Source organism: Ylistrum balloti, unplaced genomic scaffold, assembly GCF_031769215.1.
Source record: "Ylistrum balloti isolate Yb309-2 unplaced genomic scaffold, AGI_CSIRO_Ybal_v1 Utg369772, whole genome shotgun sequence".
NCBI lineage: Eukaryota > Metazoa > Mollusca > Bivalvia > Pectinida > Pectinidae > Ylistrum > Ylistrum balloti.
The window spans coordinates 2,553,188-2,575,788 of record NW_026781965.1 but is presented as its reverse complement, the minus strand read 5'-3'; the positions used below and the strand labels follow the sequence as shown (position 1 = coordinate 2,575,788).

Below are 22,601 nucleotides of genomic sequence, written 5' to 3'. Positions count from 1 at the left end.
GACTAGTTCAGTTATTAAATGATGTCTGTAGTATCTAACATTATCATCTGAAGCATGAGTCATCTGAAGCTCCGCCGTCGTCTTACTTCTACATGCATTGCTGTCGCATCCTGTTCATAAGGGTATTTAAATAAAATAATCCTTGAATGAATTTTGTCTGTGTTAGTCTATTGAAAAAACCTAGGACTATATGTCTTTGTTTTTTGTTTGTTTTGTTTATTTGGTCTTGGATGGAACAGGCATTACGTGCGCAAGGTGCGCGGAAAATTGGCAACATTACGTCGTAGGCCATGACCTACACCACGTGACTTCTTTACACCAATGATTATAGGACTTTACTTTTAGGATGCGCGGCCAGGTATGCGTAGAAAAACATTATTGACAACAAAATGCCGTCAGAAAGTCCAATGGTTCCTGCACAGACGGAGAAACCCCAGCATTATATGTGAGTAACTCGTTAATTTAATTGTGATGTCACTTCATCTTATGCTTGATTTCGTATACATGACAGAATTTGGCCTTCATACCGATTATCTTGTTTGCAGGTATTTAAAAGAGTTTCGAACAACTCAATGCCCCCTCTTCTTACAACACAAATGTACCCAACACAGACCTTACACTTGTTATCGCTGGCATTTTATGAATCAAAGAAGACGAAGACCTGTTAGACGTCGCGATGGAACCTTCAACTACAGTCCGGATGTGTATTGCACCAAGTACGACGAGACAACAGGAGTGTGTCCAGACGGAGACGAGTAAGTAGGCGATCTGTCAAAATATTCTCTGCCATTCAAAAATTTTGGTGGGAAAGTTCCATACGGGCATTTCTCCGAAAAAAAGTTGATTTTTTATGGTTTTTACAAATATTTCAGCTTTGACATACGATTAGAAGTATACATATGCATGCTGTTGTTTCAAATAACAGCTCACTGACAAGAAATTTCGTCTAATACCTGCTAGCGAAGACTTTTTATTTTGACATGATGTAAACAAAAAGCCGCCGCCATCTTGTATTTACATCTCCATTTTGTGTAAAGACCGAAATTATGTCGGTAATTTCAAGGCATAGATACTTTGTCACAGCGATCAGTTATGCCAGTTATGATAAGAAAGTTATGAAGAACAATATGGTTTATATTTGCTTGTGATTTTTCTCCGCGCTTGTTCATAGTATTTTTAGAATTGAATGTGTTTACGTTCATGCCGCAAGGCCATTGTTATCGAAATGGGAGACTTGTGACATAACGTCGCAAAAGAAATTATATTTCATTTGTGTCATTTATGTAATCTGTAGGTTTATGTGGTAAACATACATATCGGTATGGTTTTAAAGTGTTTATCAGATGGAAACAATAACAATTTTACACATGAATTTTAGCCTGAATCAGCTGTAATTTCTGTCATGCGTGCTTTATGGGTCATGGACTAGCCTTGACCTTAAAGAACAACATGGGAAGTTGCGCGTTTTGTAAAAATAGAAACAAGAATTTCTCACCTATTAAGCAATACACATTTCGATATCAAACAAAACAGAATTTGTTCAATACGTTGTCCAATAGGAAATTTAATCATTGAATGTTTTTGTAAAACAATTATGTGATGAAAAAATAGAATATACAAGAAATATATAATGGTTATGTTTCCATATTGTTTTGCATTGAAAATTTTCAGATAATTGATTTGATAGAATCATGCCAGTCATCTGCTTCCACAAATCATAAGTGCTTGTAGAAATATCCATATTTACATTTCAGAGTGAGGAAAGTATAATGGTTGATTATTCTGTTGATTGGCATTAAGATTACTTAATAAAACATAAGTTCTGAATTATTAAAGATATTTTACATTTTATTTGCAGATGCCCATATTTACACAGAACTGCAGGAGATACAGAAAGAAGATATCATTTACGCTATTATAAAACAGGCACCTGTGTATATGAAACAGACTCTAAAGGGAATTGTGTGAAAAATGGTCCCCACTGTGCATTTGCCCATGGAGCTAATGACTTAAGACCGCCAGCATATGATGTTAGAGAATTACAGACAATAGATGTAGACAAGAGTTCTTCTGCAAGTGGCAGCTCCTCATTATCACAATCAGGAACACCTAGCAGTTTAGAAAAAGAGAAAATTTTGGCTGAAGATCCAAGATGGAATGGTAAGTTACTACTTAATAGTCTTAGAAACATATTGTTATGGCATTGTATTAACTTATTTACTATGATTTGATACTGATGATTGAATAGTGTCATTTAAGATGGCCATGTTATAACAATAAGGCAATGAATGATGTCTATTTTGCTTGCCTGTCTAACTTACAATACCCCTTTCTCTTTCAATCAAATGTCTTAAATGTTAAAAGTAAGTTGCAGATGAAGCTCGTATTGATTTTTGTCTTGCCTATGACAGACAGTCATAGAAGCTAGACTGTGGTCTTACTTTTCTAACAATGATTGAGTCGTCACCTACATTTCACATTGAAGATTTACATTTAGATTAGTAGCTTCAAAGGTGTAAAACAGATTTCAACCAAACTTCGTATATAGCTAGATCACATATGTTGGACACGTCAACACATGCATCATTTACCATTATCTTTTGGATAAGAGGGTCTAGCAGCAATGGAATTTCAGGATGCTGAAAAGTTAAGAGTTTCAATTACTCTTTATTAAGCTGTTTCTCATGAAGTGTTAGTGCACCTCCAATAAAACCTGAAATTGTTTTATTGTGAGAATCCACAATACATGATGACTTGGTATAATTAATAAAGATAGATTTGGAGAAATGACTACAAAGTCTTTATATATTTAGTTTATAGTCATATTCAACAAATTACTTAAAATATCGGACAGGTTTTCCTTTTCCTCCATGGGGGAAAAATGGTATTTTTTAGGTAAAGAAGTCATAATTGAGAGGATTCTGAGAATTTGTGTAAACAACAACATATCTAAAGTTAAACAAAATTAATTTGGAAATTTATTATTTGGAAGGAGATAAAATTTTAGTGTTTTCAAGACAAAAAGAGACATAATGACATTTTGTTCTTGTATTTATAACTATATGGTAGTTTGGGAATCTGTTGCTTTTTCGTTATCAATTATCTGTTCATCTGAACTGATCAGTGATTAACTATGTTAAGCTTCCAGTCATTTGGAATAGGCGGGTAGTTCAAACACGTGATCAAGACAATAATTTTCTGTCTGGTGGTAGTTTGAACCCTTTCTAGTTTGTTTCACTTAATTTTCTAATGGTTTGAACATGTCACGAGTCTGCACATCTTACTGTTGATAAAGGCATTGGCGTCGCAATAATAACTCTGTGTGGTCGTTATTCACATCAACTTTAAATACTGTGGGAAGCAGGTAGTAAGTGATCAGCAGTTGAGAGCATCAGATTATTCACATACATGTCACTTAATTCGTATTGATGTGTAGTTTGATTTATTTCACATCATACCGTAACGTGCACGCACCAGTTGACACAACTCAATGCCCCAATTCTGTATTATGAGCTAAGTGTTCAGTATTTCGGACCATGGGATGTCCACACATGCTTTGTCAAAGAACAACATTGTTACACTTCACATTTTGATAAGATAATCACATCTAGACTGTCCCAGTAATTGTAAGATTCATGAAAAATTTAATAAAATTAATCTAGTCATATTAAGTCTCAATCCACTTTCTGCACACCATAATGTCGATGCTAACTCCCCACAATACACAAACAGAATTGTGCTTTTTTATTGGCTAGACTCATTGTCATAGTTTGCAAAGTTATGAAGATCAAAATGAATGCCATATCCATATGGTAGTGTCCTGCCCTGCTAGGACACATTCAGATACTTTGTCACAAGTTTGAGCAATGGTGACTCTGATTGCTAAAATTTATTTTCACAAGCATAATTTTATATAATTTGAACTGGTTTAGCAACATCTGATTCATTTTGTTTGAACTGATTGAAGGTTTACCATATCCAGATGGGAAGAACATACATCTTCATTTTTTTTATAATAAATTTTTGAATTGATGAAAGCCATACAGAATGATTACATTTGTCCCAGACGTGTTTGGAATTAATATTTATTAAGTGCTTAAGCAGCCATGTTAACTTGTCTTGTTCAACCAGATGATTGATCATTTCATGATGTTCATTGACAATTTTAGATTTGCAACTTTTTACAACTGAAGATAGAATGCCACTTTTTATTTTACTGACAATCGATCATAAAAGATTAAAGTATATTAATTAGTTGATTATTTCGATCTAAACAATTGACTGAAAATTTTGCCTTTGATTTACATTCAATTTATTGCATTACTCATATGGAATTTGATATGCAACATATGGACTCTTTTTGATTTTTTAATTTATAAAGTTCTTTTTTTTTAAATGCGCCTTGTTAAGAATTTAAACCCATTTATAGTGTAGGGGTAGTGTTCAATTTAGAGAGGAGTCTATTTCATGATATATTCATGCCATGAAATATTAGCAATAATATTTTATGAAAATTCAGGAACTTTAATTGTTGTATTTATCTGATAGGAAGAATATTGGCCTTATTCCTCGGTTAATATTTACACCCAGGTTCATATATTAACATCAAGAATGTCAATAATTAAAGCATGGATGCCAATATGTGCCAAAGACTATAAATGACCAAAGATAATGAAATAATGTCTAAGAAGTAATTTTGACTACAATATTTTATCAAATCAATTCTGTTTTATCATGTCATCCTGCATTTTGAGAGATGTAGCTTTACTCTGTGATTGCTTTGTTCATCAAGGCTTTTTGGGGACGATAAACAACCAAACTTATTCCCAATTAAAATTATTTTTTAAATGTAAAAAAACTTACCCAAATTTTGCAGTTCACTTCTATAATGCAAAAATGGCTTATCCAAAACACTTAAGAAGGGATGCAGACCCTGTTCATACTCCAACGGTTTCAACTTTTCTCCCTTTTAAAGTTTGTGTACATATTTAAAAACCAAATAGAATTGTGATTTGTATTCCTTGAAGTGTATGCTAATGAAGTTAACCATTAAACTACTGAGTTTACTACTATAATCTATAGGGAAACATCTACATTTTCAAGACTCGTAAAGAAGACCTTTATACTAAGTTAACGATGATTTTTTATTGTTAATAAGTTCAAAATAATCAAATGAAATGATTTCAGAGTAGTTTGTTTCATTTGTGAAATATACACATCAGAAAGCACAAGCTTTTGTATGGTCATTCTAAAATGAAGTAAACTTAAGATTAAAAAATGCTTGAATAAGTTAAGTTGGAGCTTTGCCAAATTTTAAAGTGCTCTTATTATAACAGTTCTTTTCAATGTCAGTGTGCTAGATTTTAGACTGGTTAAAAACAACTGCATATGATTTTTCCAGTATTAATGTTTTCATTTATTCAGCATACACATGACTGACAGTGGACAGTGTCTCCAAGACCTAAACTTTGTAAATGATCATTAGATTTACAACTTTTGATACATTGAATACTTGATGAAAGCATTAATGATAAAAATGGTCATTTATACAATAGAATGAATACTTTTTTTTGCTTATATTAATGATTAACTTAATTTTTCTGTAAAAAATCTTCATATATATTATAAGTTTGTCAAATAAATCTTGTTTTTCCAGATACAAATTATGTGTTGGCCAACTATAAAACAGAGCAGTGTAAAAGACCGCCACGGTTGTGTAGACAAGGATATGCATGTCCATCAAATCACAATTCAAGGGACAGGAGAAGAAGCCCAAAGAAACATAAATACAGGTAAGTAATTTACTATTTTTTTGGTTTCTTATAATGTAAGACACAACATAATATACATTCTTTTGTTCAAGAAAGCTTATTGGATTGTCATTTTCAATATGGTGGTTTGTTTTATAGATCTACCCCTTGTCCAAATGTCAAACATGGAGATGACTGGGGAGATCCCATGCAGTGTGAGAATGGTGACAATTGTGCATATTGTCACACAAGGACAGAGCAACAGTTTCACCCAGAGGTAACGTTGTCATTCATTACTGTATAAAATAGAGCCTCATTACCCTACCAATGTTACAGAGTATATAATGGAGCTTTTTCTCCCTACCAATGTTACAGAGTATATAATGGAGCTTTCGCTCCCTACCAATGTTACAGAGTATATAATGGAGCTTTCGCTCCCTACCAATGTTACAGAGTATATAATGGAGCTTTTTCTCCCTTCCAATGTTACAGAGTATATAATGGAGCTTTTTCTCCCTACCAATGTTACAGAGTATATAATGGAGCTTTCGCTCCCTACAAACGTTAGAGTATATAATGGAGCTTTCGCTCCCTACCAATGTTACAGAGTATATAATGGAGCTTTCGCTCCCTACCAATGTTACAGAGTATATAATGGAGCTTTCGCTCCCGACCAACATCAAACATTTCAATAATGGGCATCAGCTGTATCTCAGTCCACAGAATCTATTAATTTTTCTGTCCTGGTACTCCTGCTACTTCCAACCAAAAGTCAAATGCAAGCATCCTCTCAGGAAACTTCTTTTTCATAGTAGTAAGATCACCAAGATATTACTAAGTGATGCAAGAATAATGTGTAAACACGAATGTCATAACTGGTTGTTAGTAGTACTACTGAACAAAGAATCTACCATAATGACATTTTCTTGTACGTTCCTTCCGTAGGCCACTGAAACCCTACATTACAGAGTGCCCTCTTTTAACAGGTTGATATTTCATTCATTATGTTTTCAGATATACAAATCCACCAAATGCAATGATATGGTGCAGACTGGATACTGCCCTAGGGGACCATTTTGTGCCTTCGCCCATGTTGAACGTATGTACTGATAAGCTTTGTTTTTCTGTAAGAACTGCCATGTGTTGATTTAAACCAAGACCTTGCAAGTTCTGCACTACTATTTGAAAAAGTTATTCCTGAAAATCAATGAAAATGTTGTAGGAAGTAATTTACAGGACATTGTTCCTTTTATTCATATTAAGTGACTGCTTTGCTTTATATAACAACAAAAAGACTCTGCAAAGACCTTATCCAATTTGCAATTATCCCCAAATGTTAGGAAAATTACATATCCACCATCATCATTTTGTGGTTTTAATCTATTTCAGTCGTGTTTTGATACATTTTTTGTCAATAACTACTTAAGCAATCATTAAACTAAGGGACTTGTTTACTATTTGTAGAGTTTAGAAATATGCATACCTTATCCTTAGCTTGATCAAATATTTGTTTGTCAATGAATATTGTTGGGAATGGTAAAAAAAATCATGAATAATTATTCTTGAGAATCATCCAGAGATCTTGAAACTTTACAGACTTACTCTGTGTGGATGAGACATAATGCATGTCAACTCATGAGCTTGAACTGATGTAAACATGGCAGTTAAAATCTGTTTTTAATTTTGAAATTGTCTCTTCAAAACTGATGTATAGGTCTTTCTGTATGTACCACTTACTTCCATCACACATTCTAGCTGGCTGGAAATGACACCTTCCAGTCTGGAGTGTTTTGATGTTAATGCATGATCAACTAGTTACTTCATTTCTGACTGGCAAATTGACATTTGGTTGCAGGTGCATCTTACTATGCTTTAGTCTGCTTTGACTAATGCTGTCATTAATGTTTATAGAAATACTGTGAATTTTCTTGTCACATACTCTTTAGATTTTATGTAGGTCACTGCTTCATGGTTAAATTTGTGTATATACTGGTATATGATTCAAAACTGATGTCAAATAGAGTTGAAGATCTTGTGATGGTTGGAGATCTGTTGTGCGAGCACACCATGTTTTGCATATTTCAGTAAAATTAGGAATATAGGCAATTAGTGTGACAAACAGTGGCTTGATTGTTAATTTAAATTCTTTCTTATAAATATGTATGATTATGCAAAAATCAGTCTGAAAGATTTTCAGCTGTTCCAAGGCATAGCCAGTGATAGCTATTAATACTGTCCCAGTGCAAATAATGACAGACCAATTTTCGATTACTTTGAACGCATGCTTCAGTTTACTTTGCATATATATGTGTTATATATCTTATTTTAGTTATCGTGAAGAAAATATAGCAAGGGTGATAACTTATCTGCCTTGGTTTTCTTTTTCAGAGGAGATAACTACAGATAGGAACTTGTTATCAACAAGTGAAAACTCTTTGGCTGCATTTGTGTCAACAGTATTGCCATCTATGACAGTGGAAAGTGGCCTGATGCAAATAAACACAGATTCCATACCTGCACTAGTACAAAATTTAGGAAAAGAAAATCAAAATATGAAACCAGTAAGTAACTTGGAAAACTGGTTATTTGTATATGAAACAGTGCTTCAGGATACTATATTCTATTAGTTCTATATTGTGTACTGCTTTTTCACCTTTTTGGCCTCAGTTTGAGGTCAATAACATGCAAATATGACAGGATAATATACTGATTTGACTTCATTTAATTATCGTTTAAGACAACAGATTGGAATATGTTGCTGAAAATCATCTTAATTTTATAAATCTGTATATAAAATAGAGTGCCATTTACATAATGTTTAAAATCAGTGTTTTGATGAGCCTTTAAAAGAGAAACAATACACTATTGGACAAGTGAAATAAAACTAAACATTAAGTCATGGGCATGCCCTCAGAAGGTCTTCAGTGTCTGTACTCTATTCTGTGGACTTTTTAACTCTATATTGTTTTATGTATGAAATATTTGCTATTGTTTGTCTCAGTGACAACTAAGTACTGCAATGTAAAGTTTCATTTGCCTTGATCTTTATGAAATAAGCATTGTTCCACAAACATCAGTTGTGTTATTGAAATAAGCATTTTATTTCAACTGATAAAACAAATATCCTTGTATCAGTGTTAGGTAATGCCTTGCTTATAGAATATGGAGAAGTACTGTTATTATTTTGTTCCAGCTTCAAAATTTAAATGGGTCGTCAAAATTTCCTGATCCTATTGGTAAAGAAAGAGGCAACAGTATTCCAAATGTAAGTACAGTAATCAGCTCACTTGTAACAAGACATTTTAACTTTGACAGCCCATAAAGATGCTTTTTAAAAATCCAGTTGATAAATTTGTTGGTAAGGTTATATTGAGAACACATACAGGAAATGTTAATACATAAAAATGTAATGCACAGCAAAATATAATGTATAGTATAAAGGTGTATATATATATATATAATGACGTTTGATGCAACAAAACACTTAACTACAAGTGTTTATAACTATTCATATGTCTTACCTATAAACAGCTGTACTATCTAGCTAGACATCAAACCCTTTATATGCAATATGAAATTGGTCATTTTTCCTGTCCTGTTTTTACCCCTCCAACTTCAGTAAGAGGGCATATAGTAATCATATTGTGTGTCACTGTGTTCATGATAACTTGTATTATTTCATAAAACACTGAACAGACTTAGATCATATCCATACCATAGCATCAGACTGCCAAGGTTTACACCTGATTAGATATTTTTTTCGTGGTCATTGATAAAGTTTTAAGGTCAAATGTCACGATTGACCACATAAACAAAAGGATTGGTGTATAAGTTATCTCAAAAACCCCTTGACAAACTCTGATTCATACCATTGCATCACAGTACCAAGGTTAACACCTGAGTATATTTAGCAGTCATTGGTCAAGTTTAAAGGTCAAAGGTCCTTGTATGACTATGAAGCTATAACTGTGAATATCTTACATACCAACATATATGAGCCCCAGCACAGGTTTTAGAGTAACTACAAATAATCACAAAGACAACCTACTTCCAGTTGCTGAGGTGGGGGTATATATCCCTGCTCACTCTGTTTTGACTTTGATTTGGTTCTATTATAATTGATTCACTTTTCCAGCATAATAATACACAAGGAAGTGCTAACAGCAATACAAGTAGTCCTATGCCAGAGCCAATTGGGAAGGGTCGATCTGGAAGCACATCAAGCAGTATTAATTCAGAAATAGGTAGTGCGTGGTTTAATCATAAAGCACCGGGGTCAGAACGAGCTGGTACAGAACGAGATGATGTCCAGGTATTACTCTTACATTGTATACTTGTTTGGTTCATTTACATAAAATTTAAAATCAATAAGAGCATGTTGATGTCAAATTTTGTATGTAAAATAAATGTGTCTATGATAAGTTTTCATCAGGTTTTTTTTACCTGTCTTGACATCTTGTAAAGTCTGCATAAACTAGATGTTTTGAAGGTAAACAAAATATTTCATATTTGCAGGCAAAATTGTGGCAGCAGCTTTCAACTATAGACAATGATACAAGTTTAGAACAAACAGAAAAACTGAAGAGGAAACAAAACTTAGTGTTAGTACATTCACTGAATCACAATGGAAACAACAGTATGCCAACATTGTCCAGTTCCCTTGGAAATATAGGAGTGCAACAGACCCTTTCTCCATCCTCTAACATGTCTCCTCTCGCTCCAGCATTTTACCCAACAAGTGACAATGTGACCATGGCGACTACCATGTCCACCTCCACCCCCTCCTTCTATCCAGCAATGGATACTGTGGAGTCTGTCATAGGTAAAAAAATCTCTCAATTTAGTTGTTATATTGTAATAACAAAACTAAACAAAAGCTATAAAAAAGAAGTGTTATTGACACATTGATATTTTATATCAAGTCTGCAGTCTTGATCTTATGTTACTGTTTGTAAAAAGACGTATCCTGTTGTACAGTCAAGAATATAGGAATGTCTATGATGATTATTTGTGACTTAAATTATTAGCTGAAATTTAAAAGGAGAAGTTATTGTCCAGGTCAATGTTATAAAGCAGATTTCAAGTCATATACTACCATTATGGTCACTGTTCTGATATATTTAATTAGTTATGAAGGTAAAGGTGCATAACATTTTTGTTTGTGCTGAAAGTGCCTTCCACATGTCTGTATGTTTCATGGTTTTCATGTTTGTGAAGGTCATGCCCTTGGAGATCTTAATCTGGATGATATAGATGTTAACAGCATAGACAAAGATGTAGATAAAGACAATGACACAAATTCCTTGAGCAGTTCACTGAGTGCAGGTATCCCTTCATCAGGTAAGCAATAGGCTTTACCAAAATTTAACGGTCAAAACAACATATAATTACGGGTAATAATCTGTTTTCAACTGCTGTATGGGGAGGGGGGAATGAAATGAATGAATATATTTATTCAGTAAAAGTCAATTAACTTGATGTGCTGTCAGGAACATGTAATACAATCAACTCATTTATTTGTTATCATCATGTTCATAACATGTTTGTCCTATTGAAAAGTAATTCAAGAGAATGAGTTGGGGGAGAATATTGCAAATCTGGTTTTAAAGAGAATGTTTACAAAACCTTACATGGTATACAAAACCTCGCATGGTATATAAGAAAAAGTGCAGTGAACAAGTCTCGTAACATACATTCATTTTATTTGATGTTGTATGTACCTGTTAATGATAATTTTGTATGTTACATTTGTGTAGGATTTGGACCATCGTCTGTTCCTATTGGTATACCACCAGGTGGGCTACCAAGAGGAAGCATCAGTAGCCTATCTCAGTCTCCACCATCACCGTATGGTAGTTTTAATCTCCCTATCCTGTCAATGCCGCCGCCTACCAAACCAGACACAGAACCTGTAAGTACTGAATTATTTCCTATGTTTTATAACAAGTCATTGTTTCACCATTCATATGTAGCTCACCTGTTACATGTGTAATTGAATAGTTTAAACAAAGTCCTGTCTGTCAAATGCCATTTCATACCTGATTTCTTGCACTAAATCAATGGTATCGGTCTTGGTCAAACTTGATGCACACTTGAGTCAAATTCACATTGGTGTTTTATATTTATTAGCCCACCATCATCAGATTATGGGGTATTCAAATCGCCCTGCGTCTGTGGTCCGTGGTCCGTCCGTCTCGCTGTCCGTCTGTCCGTAAACAATTCTTGTTACCACTATTTCTGGGAAAGTACTGGATGGATCTTTCTCAAATTTCATATGCAGTTTCCCCTTGGTCCCTAGTTGTGCATTGTACCTTTTTTGGACTGATTTGAATTCAAGATGGCCGACAGGCAGCCATCTTGGATTTTGGAAGTAAAAGTTTATTACCGCTATTTCTGGGAAAGTACTGGATGGATCTTTCTCAAATTTCATATGCAGGTTCCCATTGGTCTCTAGTTGTGCATTGTACCTTTTTTGGACCGATTCGAATTTAAGATGGCTGACAGGCAGCCATCTTGGATTTTGAGAGTAAAATCTTGTTAGTGCAATTTCTGAGGAAGTACTGGATGGATACTTCTGATATTTTATAGCTATTTGTTTCCCTTGGTCCCTAGTTGTGCATTGTACTTTTTTTTTTTGGGACTGATTTGAAATCAAGTTGGCCCACAGGCAGCCATCTTGGATGTCGACAGTAATACAGCACAAGCATATTTTCTTTGATATTCTATCATATTGATTTAAGACCATGTCCATTATCCACCTGTAACTGACTGCTATCTAATAATACTTTGGGATCTTTTTTCAAATGATATTTGCTAATAGGTGCCTAATGAAAATATCTTGTGCCATCATTGAGTACATTCAATGAAGACCAGTTCATGAACATTTACAAAACCTGTAAGAAAAAAAAAATAAACAAATCTTCAAGAACTGAAAACAGATCCTCAAATGGTGGGCGCCAAGATCCCTCTGGGATCTCTTGTTTATATACAGACCAATATCAAACATTCTCTTGACTGCTTTATGGGAAGATGGTGGTCACAAGACCATCAAAAGTAACTTGGACATTAAGATCAGTTTTGTTATTATGGTTGTTGGTGGGGGGGGGGGGGGGGTAGTTGCAACTATGCTTATCTAGTCTGATTATACTTCTTTGTAAGTACTTTATTTTGAAATTCAAGTTAAAAAACCCAAGTTTGTGGATTTGTTTATTGGGAGTAACGTGACAAGTGGTCAATCTGAAAGAGTGCTCAAACACTTATTTTATAATGGCGATTTGTCCACTCCTGATGTAGGTAACTGTATACTTTTTGTAACTCAAATAAGGAACGCTCTCTAACAAAAGTATTGCATTCAGAGTGTATTTGACATATTTTACAAAATACAGTATAAACCAAAATATTGGTCTATATTTGCCCCCATAGCAGTGCATGCTGATCTGTGATTGTGGGGACCAGTCAGTGCAAAAATGGGAAAAAAAGTATTTCTAGAGTAATATTGGCATAGAAATCATGTAGAAGAGGTTTGAAAGTCATTATATAGAAAGACACCATGGCAGCATTGTAATTATTTGATATTTTATTTGGGTTTGAGCATAGATTGATAAATGATCATTGAGGAATTGTTGGAGAAATGGTGATAAACAATTATTGATCTTTAATCTGTTTTAAACCCAAGTCTGAGATACCTATTTATGCAGATGAGTCGTTGGAAAGATTCATACTTTTTGTGTTGATTTACACATTTTCATCTTTTTCCCATTTTGGTAAATAATTTGTTTATTTACAGCTAATGATTTTTTTTTTTTTTCAATTTCAGAGTTCATCTTATTTAAACAATAAATTTCCATACACAGACTTCAATTCTATGTCGCCGCGGAATGGCCTGGGTGGTCCTCATTCCCCTCTATACTCATCCTCCTCATCAAATTTATCAAACAGTGCCCATGCAACAGAACTACAGAAGCTAAAGGAGGAATTCTCGCACAATAAAACTCGTCTAGAACACTGGGAACAGGCCTATACTCAGGCCAAGTGTGTAAGTTGCTCTGTTGATTTCAAAACAATCAAGATTTCTTTTAGGCTTCTAGAAGTTTAATGTCATTCTTCAATTTTTTAGCTTCAAAAGAACTTTTTGTGATGAATAGAAGCATTAGTTATGTCCCACTCAGTACACAAGGGACACAGAAGTACAATGTTTCTGTCTGTCAACTCTGCAGTCTATCAGAAGCATCGTTCTGTACGTATCTATATGTACATTAATAATCCTGAGTGGTACATCAGTTATTCATCTAGGGTTGCACTTATAACAGACCTATTGTTGTGAGCAGTAATTTATTCATATTTTACGATTAACTTTCTCATTGGTAGTTTCATTTTGGTACAATTGTATGTCATAAATCATGAATTTTACATTGATGTTCTCACTCCTTCTTATGTATTTTAATAATTGAATTTGGTAACTTTTGACTTGTAGTTTGCATTTTAAAATTGTTGATATATTAGAAAGCATGGGTATATTCTTTATTAGTTACAAATGTTCTTTGATGAATATATATCTCTCAAATGATAAACAAAGGTCAAGTGAAGTAATTAAATTGATATGAAATTTGTTATAAATTTTTTTTTTCCTTTCATGGTTCCATAAGCATGAAACCACAGGTGTAAACACACCAGAAATTCCTGAATTCATTTTAAGAAAAGTTATGTAACATGCAAGCTTCATAAAAAGTTAAATCGGTTTTTCATTTTTGCTTGTTAAGGCTTGTGAAGCATGGAAAAAAGAAGCTGAAGAATCCTTGAGGAAAGCAAAGTATTGTGATGATGAGAGATTACATGCTGTTAAACAGCGTGATGAGGTAGGTGCTTTACAGTATGTCTATTAGAATATTATTATCATTATCAATTATACAGTGAAACCTGCTTTTTATGATATTCTAGTTTCTAACTAAAAATATTATGATAACTGAATTGGCAAGAATTGAAAGTTGAATTACCATAATAATCCAATCTATTACTAAATAGATTAGAGATGACTGCTGTTAACTTCAATAGTTTACCATTTTGCTGCATGAAAAGCTAACATTATATGTTGTAGCATCAAATATTTATTCAGTTGTATATGTATTGTTTAAAGAGTTTTCCCTGGGATAGTCAAATTGATGTATTGTAAGAGTCTGGGGACTTGCATAATGTATGAAATAAAGTAAAACTTTATTAATTTTAGGGGTCGTAGTCAATTTAAGGAGTGAAACTGAAGATTTTTGAGGGTCAGGGGAAACTCTGTGTCAACATATCAAAAATATCTGGATTGTTTAATTCTGTTGTACCCTTTTAAGGAAAAAAATGAAATGAAAACATTTCCTATTTTTCTCCATTTCAATTCTAAATTACTGATTTGGAAAATATTATCAGATTTACTTCACTTAGTGATTACGTCTTTATGTTCCAGGCTATTATTCATGCCAAAAAGCTACAGCAGGAAGCAGATTCAAAACAGAATGGGCCTCAAATTAGATACCTACAGAGAGTGAATGAGTTGGCAACCTTAGGAATTCCTCAATTACAACAGCTTCACCAACAGCTGACACGAGATTTGAAAACACTAGATGGGGTAAGTATAGCTACAGTAGAATATTCTGTATGTAAATGTGATGGAAATGAAGATCTGGGAATTCAGGAAGGGAAGAGTGCAAGCTACTCAAGACAAACTTTTATTTAACTATGGTTAATCTTTCAGGTAAGAAAGCAGAATGCATATCACTGGTGTATTCTAGTGGTGTTGAAATAATTAAGTATTGGTGCTGGAAAAAGTGACCAAGCAATTGATAATGTTTTCCTCATTAACAAACATAACCATCTATTAAAAACTAAACTATAGAAAGAAAATAATGTGTGACTTGTGAATCAATAATAATCTAGGTAAGAAATATATAAAAAAAAAAAATCTGTTATTCCCCAACATAATTGGTTTTCATTTTTCATTGTGTGTACTTCTGTTCATATGGTTGATAATACTCAAGACTCTAAACTTCTTTTCCATTTCAGTTAATAATGTTTCACCACCATAATGTGAAGTGTTTGATATGCCAAGAGAAGGAAAGGGCTTCTTCAAGCAGGTTACAATGTGGACATCAGGTGTTTTGTGAATCATGCGTTTTGAAGATTATGGAATGTCCTGTATGCCATGCACAAGTACCACGACCAAACACAGGATACAACAGGTTGTAATAAAGGACTCGTTTAGGATTTTCAAATTTAAAAATGAAAATTGACTTGAAAAGTGCTAATCATTTCATTTTCATCACTGATTGTTATCAATTTTATTTTCTCATTTTGTTGGAATTATGTTCTGAATTTATTTCTGGGGTGAAAAATTGTACACTGGGAACATGTTTGTTATGTTTCTGATGGAAGATGTGATAGTAGTGTTGAGTACTTTTGATATTATTTTTGATAATGAAGTACTTACCCAGCTTGTACACATAGTCCTGTGTGCTTAGTGCTAAGGTTCCCAGTAAGCAATTCCTCTGTCAGAAAACTAAATATTTTTATTTCATTTTACAATTGTTAAGTTGATGCATGTAGGATTTCTTGCAACAACTACACTTGAAATGCTTTCTCAGTAGGTTTTCAATATCTGATACACTCAAAATGTATTATCACTGGTTTGATAAACTATTTGTTTCATCTGCAATATTATAATTAGTATATATTTATATCTTGATTATAAAATAGAAATGATGTTAATATGAATATGTATGTAGCTTCAATTTATTTTTAGTAGTGAAGTTTTCATGTATTACTAGATCAATCAATCTGGATGAATAACAGAATATTTTAAAAATGGTAAAGTCTGCTTGCTAGGAAGGAATCATATATCCCTTAAATGGAATATGAATTTGTATCCCATAAGAAGTGGACAAATATATTATCAACAGGCCTCAGTACTCATCCTAGTTATTTTTTCCTCATCCTATTTAATGGTATTGAAATGTTATATCACATTTTCATCTAGACTGTTTGTCTTTTCCATATTGTTTTAAAAGTTGAAATTCCTACTGGGAGTGAAATAACTTTGTGACCAGGGAAAAACAGTAAACACTTTGCACAAAGTTCAATAGCATGCTGATATGGACACCATTTTAGATGAAATTTTTCTTCTCATAGTGTTAAATTTGGAGATATTTCCTGCATTTTCAACTCTTCTGGTTGTTATATTGTATGACATTGCCAGCAGACTCAACTGTTAACATGTCCTTGTCCATAATTTCAAACTGATGGAACATTTTCTGTAAGCTTGGTTTTAACAAATTTCACATAGTTTTCATTAAATATTTATGAATCCATACTTAAGGTCAAAGTCATTTATTGAAGTGAAAATGAGAAAAGGCTTGTAACTTAAAGGTCACAAGTAACACATATGTCAGGATCTAGAGTTTTCGGAAAATTAGCCTTTACAGAGCATTGTTAGCCTAAACATAACTCAGGGTATCAGCCTATGGTTTGTTTACTGAAAAGAAACGGACACTAACACAAGTTTTGACAATAAGTTATACATTTATCATGTAGCCATTAACTGATTCTTGCTATAGTGTCAAGGTCAAAAGTTTGAAGATCAGAATGATTTTGGAATACTGATAAACCAATCCTGGTTATTCTGTTGTTTTGATTTGTTTAAGAATGTTTTTTCATAGATTTCAGAAAAGATGAATCTGTGCTTGTTTTTTTAAAAAAAAAAAAACATGAATTGAATGTTTTTCTCCTTTGGTGGTTGGTTCTGTTGTGTAAAATATATGGAGGGTGTACATTATTACAGCATTTCCTGAAGAAAGTATAAAGTAAAAGTTCTGATTTGGTCATTCAAGAAACAGACTACTAGGATAAATGACCATAGAAATCAGTTTGTTCAAAGGTTTGAGGCAGATAACATGTGTTGCTCGAGGTGTTTGGTTAGACTTGGCATTTAAACAAATCATAATCAAAAAGGGAGAAGGCATGTTTGCTTGGCAAAAATTCATGTGTGCTTACTTAAAACTTCATCCCGATTCTGTCATTGCTTTCTGGTTATTTATAGTTTTTTTTTCTTTTTTTTTGCCCATTTTTTTTTAGTCAATGAAAATGAAATGAAGGAAATTATTGCTTATCACCAATTCATATTAAATTTATTCTCATTTCAAATATCTGATGATATAGCATAAGATGCGACTTGTTCGACAGTCATTGACATATTTCTAATGACATGCTGGATACATTTTATTATCACGAGAGGAAAATCTGTTGATTACATTTTTTCAAAATATTTCATTTCTGCATGAGTTGTATGGTTATCAGTAAATTATAGTGAAATCAAATTTAGTCCCATTGTGTGTAGTGAAATATTTATTTTCATTTATCATGTTATTTGAAAAAAAAAATTTCAATATCTCGGCCTTAGACAGACTCTTGTTTTCATCTTGATGGTCTGTAGACTAGCTTCCTGAAATAGCAAAGTAAGGCCCGATTTATGTTCTATAGTTTGTGTTTGGTTTGTAATTTATTTGGTTAGATTTGAAGAAAAAGCTGTGTGATCCTGAAAATCTTTTTCTCAGGTGAATGACATTTCGAGCCTTTATCATGATGTAAAACATTGTTTAAAGAATGTGTAACAAAGTCTTTGAACTGTACATTTTAACAGTTAACCATGCATTTGTGACCAAAGTTTCTCTGTATTATCCCCAGAGCAAGTTGTTGAACTTCTGATGCTGCTACATATAATTTTGTACAAATTACAAAATTATCAGATGAGAAAATTAATACAACAGAAGACATTTTCGAATTCTCTGTAAATTGTTGTTCATTCTAATTAATGTAAAAACAAATTCCATATAGACTTGGTTACCATGGAAATATGAGTTAAAACATTTCTACTGTATATGGCCATGTCACTTAATTCCAATTTGAGTGTTTATTTATTTTCTGATGTTCCTATTGTTGCTTTGTTTGTACTTTAATTCAAAATGAATGAAATGCCTTCTAAACCTGTTTAATGACGGCTCCATAAAGCAGATTCCATAATCATATGAAATTATTAATTGTGCCATCAATTATTAAGGATTATACTCAGATAGGTGTTTCATTTCGCCAACTCCACATTTGCTTTAAGTAAGATGAATTAAAGATATTTATGATGGTCCATTCTTCAATCCAACTGTTGGTTAATCTATGCAAGTTTATCAGTGGTTGGAGAGAAAAAAAGATAGTCTGTGACTTCCAGGAGTATCGCAACATTTTATGATGTAAAACATCACCACCACCCCCGCCCCCATCCCCACCCCCAAGACTTTAGTATCAGTTTGTTAAACACCTGAAGAATCTTTAAAGCCTTTTTTGGCAAGCAATTAAGTTTTGAAATTGAAATTGAAAATTGAAATAAATTTATTTAACGTTTTCAAGCAACAATAAATTCACACCAAACGTTACAATATAACTGATATTATCTTATTCCTAAATGGTGGTTCATGTTCCACATCACAATCTCCACAAAAACTTCTGCCTTTTAAATCTGTCAAAAAGGTCTTCTTAGATTACTTAAGTATTGATCATAATAAATTGTGTGGTGAGTTGGTTTCTGAAAGCCAATTTTTCCTAGTAGTTTTCCTGCATATTAGTCTGTAGCATAAGATCAGGATAATCGAGGTTGACATATTTTACCATAAAACACCAACTCATTAATAATGTAAATTGATTCAAAATAGAGAATAAATATGTTAGTCTACATCAATCCCTTACAAGGAAATAATTCTCACAAATTTTTGAAAGATTTTTGTACTTTGTGCAAGACAAAAACTTCATGCAGTCTGTTTAAGATGATTACCTGCTGTATATAATCATCAACGTGTGCCATCCAGATCCTTATTTGTTAAATAGGTGGTGATGTATATAATTACAGATACACTGGTCTTGTTTGGTTATTTTAAGCATTTAATACTGATGAAGTAGATTTATAGGCAGGAGAGTCTACGATCACTTCATTTTCCCTCTGAACTAGCTTTTTCACAGCAGATTGATGTTTTTGGGGTATATGGTGTATTTTATCACAGGTGTTTATTGTTTTTAAATCATCAGTGTTAATCCATAGGTTGTATTTTCCCTATCTCATTGCAATAAATGTACATTCTGTCATATTTTGGGACTATAGCAACCTGTTCACAAAGTGTTTTATTGATAACTATGTAGTGTGGATTTTACAATTTCATTGATTTTGTTTCTAGAAACATTTCATAAACTTTTGATGCGATTACTTTGACGAGAAAAGGCTGAGCTTTTGGAAATTAAACCTTGAAGTAGTATGTAGTGTTGTAGTTCTCTGGGTACCTTCTACTGTACTTTTCCAATCCGTATTAATCGGAGTAACAACTTTTACTTCCTGTTATTTCAACAGTTTTCACAAGTTCTATCTGTCAGTAGTATTTGGTTTTGCATGTAACTTCACAACCGCATGACAGTAGGTGTAATTTGTATAATATCAAAAGTATTGTTCTTTTCATGTCATATTGCACTTCAGTGATTTTGATCTATTTACTATTGTCTTCAAGTTGATGGCTCAGAAATCTATGAACTACAATTGATTATGTGTTGCAAGATACAAAATGTCCAGCAATATTTAGGATGATGCTGCTACGCCATGTTGGAGTGATTCATTAATGATCTGTTATTACCTGGGTATGAGCGGATTGTTATGGAAGGTGATACTATCTTTGATGAGAGATCGGCCCGCTGGTTTGGGCCTAGAGAGTGTGATGAGAGGAAGGTTCTATTTTATAGTATATGGTAATGCATGTTATCATTAAAATGTGTTATACTCAGGGCATATTTGGCAGTACATGTTTTTATAAAAGATTTTCCCCCTCAGCCAGGTGTTTCTTATTACAAAGAGTGGAAGAAATTAAATTTTGTATAAAGATTGACAAAAATATATTTGAAAGTGATTGATCCACAAAAACACAATTATTGTGATATGAATTATAGTTTGTTTTAGTAATGTTAGAACACATTCACATGTGAGCACATGCTGTGATTGTGTCTTTGCAAATGGTAGAGATTTTTTTTCCTCATTTAAGATATATTTGGTTTACTTAGATGTCAAAAATTCCTTATTTTACAATTTAAAATAACGACACTTTTTTTAATGGAATTGATTCAATGCTAATAGATTGCCATACAATTTATAAGTAATATAGGAGTTTATTTTTTATATTAAATATCAACATTCTGAATATTTACACAGGTCAGAAAAAGGAGGGGAGTGGTATATATTAATAGCATAAATTGGCACAAAGTGCCACCCCAGGAAAAGCAAAAAATAAATTTTGATCATTGATACAATCAGAACAACCAGTAAAACTGTAAATATATTTATAGAAATCAATTGGGTTAATTTCTAATATTCATGTCCCTGGTAGTTTTCATTTCCAGAATAGTTCAGTTCATTGTGATAATCTCACTTGTAGCTAACCAGAAGCTAATTGGTACTGAACATCTACAATGTAACAAACATGCTGTCAATTTTACATAAACAGTAGACTTTATCTTAGAACTTTAAGAAAGGGGATTACCAAGTGTATTTTACCACCTTTCAATGGTATTGCAGCTAGAAATGTGTATGAATGGTTTCATCAGGAACCTGCTGTTAATGTAATTTAAAATTGTGAATTTTATTGATACACACCTGTATTAGATTTATTTGTACTCAATCCTGAGTAAGCATTTGTAATAATTCACAATTCTCATAAAATATTGAATATATATTGAAACTGTCTTTGTTTTTTATATTCATTAATGGTGTTTTTTGTGTTGTTACTGTAACTTTCACATCCCTTCTCGACAGTTGAAATGTCGTAATAGCGGAGCTTAAGCTTGTTAAATAGATATTGTCGACACTGATGATCCACTTCCAATGTCAGAGATCAACCTAGCTATAATCCTCTCAAAATTCCGGATTTTGGCTAGGTGTAAGGTGCCATTAAAGATTACAAGTATTGGGTTAGGACAGACAGCACTGAGGACAACAGAGTTAATCATTTGAAATTTCAATAGGATTAGCACTGATATCTGGTCATTGTTACCAAGTATTTATCATTGCTTTGAAGTTTCCTCGTATAAACAACCATGACAATTACAGATTACGAACGCATGAAGATAACGCAGTACTTTACTGTGTTCAAATACTGGACTTTGTGCACAGATATTTGACCATCAACTTCAATATCCACGTTAGCAATAGAATCCCTCTGGTTATCTTGAATACTTGTATCCTCCAGGGAAAGAACCCAAGAAACTGGTAAAACTTGCGAACATTTCCTACCCGGAAAGTTTGAATTCTCGCTTTCTCGAAAATAGTAAGACGTCTCCGGACAGTTAGGCTAGAAACCTACAAAATCTTGAACTAAGTGGAACTTGTCAACAAGTTGTTTTTTCCCCAAGCACATGCGGGCGTCATTTCAGAGCTCATTAGAAGACATTTAGTGAGGAGTGAAAAGTTTTACAATAGAGACCGATTAATTCTGACTGAAATGTCTCACTCATCTGAATGTCACATAGGATAAGTCAACGGTTTCAAAACTTGTTGGCATTGATCTTTTCAATTTAGGTCGATGTCTGTTAGTTAATACGACAATAACTTTATCATTAATACGGTAGCAGTGAGCAGGGCTGAGAAATGTCATAACTATGGAAACAAACAGACACCAGGGACTGATTTTGATTTAAACATATTTATTGCCCCAAAATTGAGCAGAGGATTAGGCACAAGTTATTTCAACTTATGACCGCCTTTTCCTCTAATACAATACATGATCAATATTTACATGATAA

General features: G+C 33.1%; 1 protein-coding gene across 1 annotated transcript; it reads left to right on the top strand.

Annotated features, from left to right (window-relative positions):
* Nucleotides 1–360: 360 nt before the first annotated feature.
* On the top strand, nucleotides 361–21,535 carry LOC132543852 (RING finger protein unkempt homolog). Its single transcript, XM_060207368.1, is given in 17 exon segments — nucleotides 361–382; nucleotides 385–445; nucleotides 546–755; nucleotides 1,859–2,160; nucleotides 5,657–5,792; nucleotides 5,910–6,027; nucleotides 6,765–6,849; nucleotides 8,139–8,311; nucleotides 8,944–9,015; nucleotides 9,886–10,062; nucleotides 10,266–10,572; nucleotides 10,968–11,090; nucleotides 11,507–11,661; nucleotides 13,567–13,785; nucleotides 14,510–14,605; nucleotides 15,199–15,360; nucleotides 15,795–21,535. Coding segments are annotated over 17 exon segments (2,601 nt in total). The 3' UTR covers nucleotides 15,978–21,535.
* The last annotated feature ends 1,066 nt before the right edge of the window (nucleotides 21,536–22,601 follow it).